At 43.4% G+C, this 8,957-nt stretch overlaps 1 protein-coding gene across 1 annotated transcript; it reads left to right on the top strand.

Moving 5' to 3' along the window:
* Nucleotides 1-667: 667 nt before the first annotated feature.
* LOC115115705 (ADP-ribosylation factor-like protein 4C) lies at nucleotides 668-2,690 on the top strand. The gene has a single exon (XM_029644192.2). It carries the CDS (start codon nucleotides 1,323-1,325, stop codon nucleotides 1,899-1,901), a length of 579 nt encoding a protein of 192 aa, XP_029500052.1. The 5' UTR covers nucleotides 668-1,322; the 3' UTR covers nucleotides 1,902-2,690.
* Nucleotides 2,691-8,957: the final 6,267 nt, after the last annotated feature.

The raw sequence follows: 8,957 nt of genomic DNA, 5'->3' as shown, positions 1-8,957 counted from the left end.
ATGAAAATATTGCATTGTAATCTCAGGAGGAGAAATCTGACATTGTTAAACCTATAGGCCTACTAACTCTCTTAAACCTATAGGCCTACTAGCATGTCAATTGTAGTTATTCGTTTGTGCATTTATTTATTAACCTACTGTAAATAGTTACTAGCTCCAGTTCACTCGTTTTAAACATTGAAATAGTCATTCGCAGCCTATACAATAAAACGCTCATTCTCAATATTACTAGGCTACCTCATTTTAATTGATCAATATTTTACACAGCCTTACATACGGGCTTATGTTTTAAACCTGTGCTTTAAACCTGTGTTTTAAACCTGTGCTTTAAACCTGTGTTTTAAACTGTGTTTTAAACCTGTGTTTTAAACCTGTGTTTTAAGCCTGTGCTTTAAACCTATGCTATAATCTCCATGCATTTTCGTTATCATCACCCGGTCAGGAATATTCTCACACCGGTAATAATCCACAGGCCTATTGGGGAATTGAATAAAATCAGAATTACGCAAGGGTTATTAGATCTCTAGACATATATTTCGATATGCATGTGACGTGCATGTGGACACCATAATAATACATGTGTATTTTGTTTGGCATGGATCGAATAGGTGGAGCGTATGGTATGGTATGAGAGGGAGGCAGGCTACTACGTTGTTTAGCAGTCTGCTTCCTCATCCTCTCATCAGTGTGTATGCAGCGACCGCAGGGGTAGGACAGTTTATGCCGTGACGCACCATAGAGATCATAACATCAACCCAAATATAGCTTCGATAACTTTAACGTCGTTTATGGACGCAGTGTAGGCATATCTCAGGATTACCAGAACCCATCGACAACCTCTGGAGTGAATTTATTTATGTCTTTCGTTCCCGGACCGGAGGCTAGTTTTTTTGGACAGGCAACGTGTCAGAGGAGACGCGGGTGACACAAGTGCGCAGTGTTCACGGGAAAAACAGCAGAGAGACCGCAAGGAGGGTGTTTGTTGTAACCCACCAAGCTTCGTCCTTAAGCTGTTCGGTGAGTGCGAGGAATTTGACTGTCACAACATGGAATCTTAACTGGAGTTTGTGAGGAGAATTGTAATGACCACCGCGTTGCGTCCTACAGACGCGGACACTGTCCACCAATGCTGCTGAGGGCACAACAAGGATCAACCAGCCAGAGCGCACGGCGGGCCTGTAAACACCTTGACATTACGTTTGTTGATATTATTTGTGTGGATTCATAGAAGAGCCTATTGAATATTAAAACGCTATAGCCTATTAGGCCATCAGATAGGTGCTACATAAAGGAGCCAGGCGTTCCCCTCAACTGTTTCGAGAATGGGCAACAGTTTCTCCAACATATCTGCTTTCCAATCACTACACATTGTGATGCTGGGTTTGGATTCCGCTGGCAAAACGACTGTTCTCTATCGTCTGAAATTCAACGAATTCGTAAACACTGTGCCAACAATTGGATTCAACACTGAGAAAATCAAACTGAGTAATGGTACCGCGAAGGGGATCAGTTGTCACTTCTGGGACGTCGGAGGTCAGGAAAAGCTGCGGCCCCTGTGGAAATCCTACAGTCGGTGCACGGACGGCATCATTTATGTGGTGGACTCAGTGGACGTTGACCGGTTGGAGGAGGCTAAAACAGAACTGCATAAAGTCACAAAATTCGCAGAGAACCAGGGGACACCTCTTCTGGTGATAGCCAACAAGCAGGACCTGCCCAAATCTCTTCCAGTCGCAGACATTGAAAAACAGCTGGCTCTCCACGAGCTCACTCCATCCACCGCATACCACGTCCAACCTTGCTGCGCCATAATTGGCGAGGGACTTCACGAGGGTATGGACAAACTCTATGAGATGATAGTAAAGCGGAGAAAATCTTTAAAGCAAAAGAAGAAACGATAACGACCGCCCATATGTCGTAACCTATATGGACCATTTTTTTACGCAAAATTACTGTATCTAAATGCTTTTCGGGTATGCCGATGTTGCCCTAAAATGACGTTTACTTTGCGGTGATTTTTGTATTTCCTTTCATTGGGTTATTGTCAAAGTTGCTGACGCTATGAACCCTATTAGCTGAACTATGCTTTTGTACGCAAGAGGGTGCCTCTGTGTGTGCAAGATATATACCAAGGTTAACCAAAAAAAACTTGAAATTACTTTTATCATAGGAACAAAGCATTGATAAATGAAAAAGGGCTGGCCCGTTATTTGCTGCTTTACGGTGGATTCTAATTCTGTAGCTCAACATGTGATTTTGAAGTAGCATCCCATAGCCTACCTATAGGCCTACTGTGATGGACTATGGACATCCTATCGACACGTCTTCACGGAGTGCTTCTTCGGACAGCAAGTTTGACTTTGCACGTTAAGTGGATGTGGGTCAAAATGAAATGGACCCTGTTCATTCAGAGAAAATAACAAACAGATGTCTGTGTTATGACAGTCTCACCTCAGTCTCTGTCTCGGTATATTAATGAAGACGTCAACAAGGCTTTGGAGTGTTGAATTAGCTTTTACTATGCGTGATGGACTAAAGATAACATTGCCTGCAACGTGGTCCACTACTTTGCACTTTTCATTTCCTAACAAAATAATAAAGTACTACACTGTATAGCAAAACACAGGCTGTTTATGGACCTGAAAGCCAAAATTGAAGTATTTTTTTTATATTAAAATATATCAAATGCATTGTGACTGATTTACTTTTATTTACATGATGGGAGATAAGAATTCTAGTTTGAACCTACAGGAATAGCATAACAATGTCAACAGCTGACCAGGGTGATGGTGATCCACCGGAGGTGTGGTTTTTAATGTGAATTATTGAGCTGACCTGATGTTTGACAAGGAGGGTGACTGAAGGGGTGGTCACCCAGTTCAATAACTTTAGTCTATTAGAGAGCTAATGGGTATCTCTCTAGTCAATGCTGATCTGCCAGACATTACTACTTAGTCTGTTACTCTCAATCTAGAGGGTGCTGAGTAGCCTAATCATTTTACGATTTAATGTGTGACTAATTTGAGCTCACAAACCAGAAGGATAAGTATGGTGTTTCAGGTCTTAGAATGGAGGTGTTTTGGAAAGGCCTACCTGTCACGCTCGCTATCCTCAAACTCCCTGTCATAAATCAACCAAGGTGCAGCGTGCATGTACTTCCACATCTTTTAATGAAAGTGAAACTGAAATAACCAAAAAACAAACAGGTAAACAGCAAAGACCGTGACACAACCGAGGTGCACACACACACAAACACACACGGAAAAATAATTACCCACAAAACACAGGTGGGAAAAGGATACCTAAGTATGGTTCTCAATCAGAGACAACGATAGACAGCTGCCTCTGATTGGGAACCATACCAGGTCAAACACATAGAAATAGAAAAAACACATAGAATGCCCACCCCAACTCACACCCTGACCAAACCAAAATAGAGAACATAAAAAAGGAACTAAGGTCAGGACTTGACACTACCTGTTGGTGTTGGATGAGATTCAAACCTATTCTGTTTTCCCAGTTCACCAACAAGCAAAGCAAGGGTTAATTTGTGTGTAATTTATAGAGCTGCAAAGCAGAGTCCGATGTCTTCATGCACAGACACTGGGTTACCTGTGAGGTATTAGTAACTGGTTCTCTGTGAGGTATTAGTAACTGGTTCTCTGTGAGGTATTAGTAACTGGTTCTCTGTGAGGTATTAGTAGCTGGTTCTCTGTGAGGTATTAGTAACTTGTTCTCTGTGAGGTATTAGTAACTGGTTCTCTGTGAGGTATTAGTAACTGGTTGTCTGTGAGGTATTAGTAACTGGTTACCTGTGAGGTATTAGTAACTGGTTGTCTGTGAGGTATTAGTAACTGGTTCTCTGTGAGGTATTAGTAACTTGTTCTCTGTGAGGTATTAGTAACTGGTTCCCTGTTAGTAACAGGTTCTCTGTGAGGTATTAGTTACTGGTTATCCGTGAGGTATTAGTAACTGGTTCTCTGTGAGGTATTAGTAACTGGTTCTCTGTGAGGTATTAGTAACTGGTTCTCTGTGAGGTATTAGTAACTGGTTCTCTGTGAGGTATTAGTAACTGGTTCCTGTGAGGTATTAGTAACTGGTTCTCTGTGAGGTATTAGTAACTGGTTCTCTGTGAGGTATTGGTAACTGGTTCTCTGTGAGGTATTAGTAACTGGTTCCCTGTGAGGTATTAGTAACTGGTTCTCTGTGAGGTATTAGTAACTTGTTCTCTGTGAGGTATTAGTAACTGGTTCTCTGTGAGGTATTAGTAACTGGTTGTCTGTGAGGTATTAGTAACTGGTTACCTGTGAGGTATTAGTAACTGGTTGTCTGTGAGGTATTAGTAACTGGTTCTCTGTGAGGTATTAGTAACTGGTTCCCTGTTAGTAACAGGTTCTCTGTGAGCTATTAGTTACTGGTTATCCGTGAGGTATTAGTAACTGGTTCTCTGTGAGGTATTAGTAACTGGTTCCATGTGAGGTATTAATAACTGGTTCTCGGTGAGGAATTAGTAACTGGTTCTCTGTGAGGTATTAGTAACTGGTTCTCTGTGAGGTATTAGCAACTGACGGTCTCTCTCTGACTCGCTCTCTCTTTCTGACTCTCTCTCTCTTACTGTCTCTCTCTGTCTCGCTGACTGTCTCTCTCTCTCTCTGTCTCACTCTTTGTGTCTCTTTCTCTTTGACTGTCTCTCTCTCTGTCTCTCTGACTGTCTCTCTCTATCTCTCGCACTCTCTCTCTCTCTCTCTCTCTCTGACACACACAGCTCCCCCTCCATTAGTCATTAGGAGTATCTACTGGAGTGTGAAAGAAGAAAAGAGATCCCTTGGTAACAGGACCTTCTGTGCTTTGTCTGTGACCTGTTGAACCCTACTGTGGTTGGGTATGTGTTCTATGTGTCAGGGAGATTAATCAGGAGGGGATGGCCACCTGATAAGGGCAAGACAGTTTGATCAGTCAGGCTGTGTGTAACTGGGTGTACCTACCATACAATTGTTCAAATCAAAATCACATTTTATTTGTGGCATACACATGGTTAGCAGAGGTTATTGTGAGTGTAGCGAAATGCTTGTGCTTCTGGTTCCGACAATGCTGTAATATCTCACAAGTTATCTAACAATTCCCCAACAACTACCTAATACACACAAATCTAAAAGGGGTGAATGAGAAAGTGATGGCCGAGCGGCATAGGCAAGGTGCAATAGATGGTATAAAATACAGTATGTAAGATATGTAAACATTTTTAAAGTGGCATTATTTAAAGTGACTAGTGATCCATTTGTTAAAGTGGCCAGTGATTGGTTCTCCATGTAGGCAGCAGCCTCTCTGAGTTAGTGATTGCTGTTAAGCAGTCTGATGGCCTTGAGATAGAAGCTGTTCTTCAGTCTCTTGGTCCCAGCTTTGAGGCAGCTGTACTGACCTCGCCTTCTGTATGGTAGCGGTGTGAACAGGCAGTGTTGTCCTTGACAGGGTTGTTGTTGTCCTTGATGATCTTTTTGTCCTTCCTGTGACATCGGGTGCTGTAGGTGTTATGGAGGGCAGGTAGTCTGATGATACAGCCCGACTCGATTGTGGATCTGTAAAAGTTAGTCAGGGTTTTGGGTGACAAGCCACATTTCTTCAGCCTCCTGAGGTTGAAGAAGTGCTGTTGCGTCTTTTTCACCACACTGTCTGTGTGGGTGGACCATTTCAGTTTCTCGTTGATGTGTACCCCCGAGGAACATAAAACTTTCCACTTTCTCAACTGCTGTCTTTTCAATGTGGATAGTGGGGTGCTCCCTCTGCTGTTTCCTGAAGTCCACGATCACCTCCTTTTGTTTTTTTGATGTTGAGTGAGAGGTAGTTTTCCTGACACCACACACCGGATGCCCTCACCTCCTCCCTGTTGGCTGTCTAGTCGTTGTTGGTAATCAAGCCCACTACTGTTGTGTCGTCTGCAAACTTGATGATTGAGTTGGAGGCGTGCAAGGCCACACAGTCATGGGTGAACAGGGAGTACAGGAGGGGGCTGATCATGCACCCTTGTGGGGCCCCAGTGTTGAGGGTCAGCGAGGTGAAGATGTTGTTTCCTTCCTTCACCACCTGAGGGCGGCATGTCAGAAAGTCCAGAACCCAATTGCACAGGGCGGGGTTGAGGGCCAGGGCCTCCATCTTGATGATGAGCTTGAATGGTACTATGGCATTGAATGCTGTGCTGTAGTCAATGAACAGCATTCTTCCATATGTATTCCTCTTGCCCAGATGGGATATGGCAGTGTGCAGTGTGATGTCAATTGCATCGTCTGTGGACCTGTTAGGGCGGTATGCAAACTAAAGTGGGTCTAGGGTGGCCAGTAAGGTGGAGGTGATATGATCCTTCATGATGACAGAAGTGAGTGCTACGGGTGGTAGCCATTTAGTTCAGTTATCTTTGCCTTCTTGGGAACAGGAACAATAGTGACCATCTTGAAGCAAGTGGGGACAGCAGACTAGGTTTGGGAGAGACTGAATATGTCCGTAAACATACCAGCCAGCTGGTCTGCGCATGCTCTGAGGAAGCGGCTAGGGATGCCGTCTGGGCCAGCAGCCCTGTGAGGGTTAATACATTTAAATGTTTTACTCACGTCGGCCACGGAGAAGGAGAGGGAGGAGGCGCAGTTCTTGTTAACGGGTCGCAACGGTGGCACTGTATTATCCTCAAAGCGGGCAAAGAAGGTGTTTAGTTTGTCTGGAAGCGTGACATCCGTCACATGGCTGGTTTTCTTTTTGTAGTTCATGATTTCCTGTAGACCCTGCCACATGCATCTCTTGTCTGAGCCATTGAATTGCGACTCCACTTGTCCCTGTACCGGCATTTCACTTGTTTGATGGCCTTGCAGAGGGAATAACTACACTGTTTATATTCAGTTTTGCGCGAATGCCACCATCCATCCACGTTTTTTGGATAGGGTAGATTTTAATAATCACAGTGGGTACAACTTCTCCAATGCACTTCCATACATAAGGGAAGATTTCGGCAGTACCTGTATGGTTAGTGAGAAAGTCCATATTGCAAATGTACGGTCCCTTACTAGACGTCCGAAATCGTTTGTAAAATTTGCGGACGGCGTCGGGCCGAGCGGCAGGGCCGGACCTACCAGGAAGTCATCAAATGAACTTTGTCGGACATTCGGTTTCCGTTTTACAAAAATAATAAGATTTAGGTCATTTTTCCGCTGTCCCGGAAATTCCCACAAGAGGGCATAAGCAATCATATTGCTATTGGACAAAACATCACGATTCACGACGGGGCCTTATCTCGAAAACTGAAAATATTTAGAAGCCGAAACTCGGTGAGCGTAGGGGCGGCATAATGGGCAGTTGGCCCCGAACAAGATGGCGTCTAGGCCTCAACGGTTTTTGAGTTATGGCCATTTATCTGGGATTAAAGGTCCAAAATGAAAATAGAGAAATTATTTTTCCACTTCACGTCAAAGTCAAGGAGCCTCCAGTGTCAATAAAAAAAGAACCAGCCATTTATCTATCGTCATTTAAGAGAAATCGTACAACGACACCTAGGTGATGTTCACGGATAGGTGTTTTTTTTTTTCAACGGTTACAGATCCAGTTGCAGGGTGTTCTTACGAATCTTTTTAAAGTGTGCTGCGGAGCTCTGCGAGATTTCTGTGATTTTCTATGATTTTCTGAAATAACACACACTCACTAAACCCTCCGTAAATAGCTCAGTTCTTAACGTAAAGACTTCAAACTCAGGATTCTGTAAAGGCATACCCAAATCATGATATGAGTTTATTTATAGCTTCCTGTGCCAACCGGAAGTGCCTTAAATGGTGTCACGGTGGCAGTTTCCAAGGGTTAAAAAGGTCAGATCTTTTCAAAACTTCATATGTGTGATTAGGCAACCCCCATAAACTGTAAGTCAGTCATTTCTCCCAACAGATGTCAAAGAAAAGCTCTCTCTCACACATACACACACACACAGAAACACACACACAGCAAGGATGGAGTGACAAAGTGCGGTGCTTAAAGACACACAAAGCCTAAAAAGTGGGTTTGGTGTCAATTGGTATCAGTTCTGTGTCAGAATTACATCTAATTGACTGATGGACACTGACTTGCTAGTTGACTTTTGTACATTAGCAATATGTTTAAACGGAGAGGGACCATCACCAAAATGGCATTCTGAAATCAACACAAAAAATGGCATCACCATAGTCTCCAGACTGTGCCGAGTTCAACGAGACGCCCCGCTTGACCGTAGCTCGCTCTGAGTGCAGTGACCTTGAAAAAAAAGCAGAACCAAAATGAAGCCTGGCCCTCAATGTCATTTGCTTTTGGGTGACAGTGAGAGAACCGTTAGGGTGAGAAGCACAATTCGACCTCAGGTACGTTCCTAAGGTCCTCCCGATCCGTGCAAGCCTAACCTTGACCGTGTAGCATTAACCCTTAATAGTTAAAAGAAGATGTTTACTTCAAAGAGTTTGCATTGACTTCTCTCCCCATAGGAATACATTGCCTGCACCTCTAAATTCAACCTGAAGCCTATGTGGGTTATGAATGCCTTATGAACCTGTCTTCTATGACAGTCCATCAGACCACTATGAGGTCTACCTGTGCCAATTCTAAGCTTCCTGAATCAACCGGAAGTGGTTGAAATCACCTTATCAGTGTTGATCCATACACTGCCTGCAGTTTGATAGACATAGTGCATTCAACCCTGTGTAGATCAGTCAATTCTTAACTTAAAGACTTAAAACTCAGGATTCTGTAAGTGGCTATGTCAATCAAGACATGTGTTTACTTATAGCTTCCTGTGCCAACCGGAAGTGCCTTTAATTGGGTCACACTGTCTGTTTTGAAGGGTTAAAAAGTCACATCTTTCCAAAACTTCATATGTGTGACTAGGTAAACCACATGAACTGTAAATCAGTCATTTCTCCCAACAGATGTCAAAGAAAAGCTGTAACACACACACACAG

The sequence above is a fragment of the Oncorhynchus nerka genome, linkage group LG1 (genome assembly GCF_034236695.1).
Source record: "Oncorhynchus nerka isolate Pitt River linkage group LG1, Oner_Uvic_2.0, whole genome shotgun sequence".
Lineage (NCBI taxonomy): Eukaryota > Metazoa > Chordata > Actinopteri > Salmoniformes > Salmonidae > Oncorhynchus > Oncorhynchus nerka.
The sequence above is the reverse complement of the archived record's forward strand: the minus strand, read 5'-3'. Positions and strand labels throughout refer to the sequence as shown.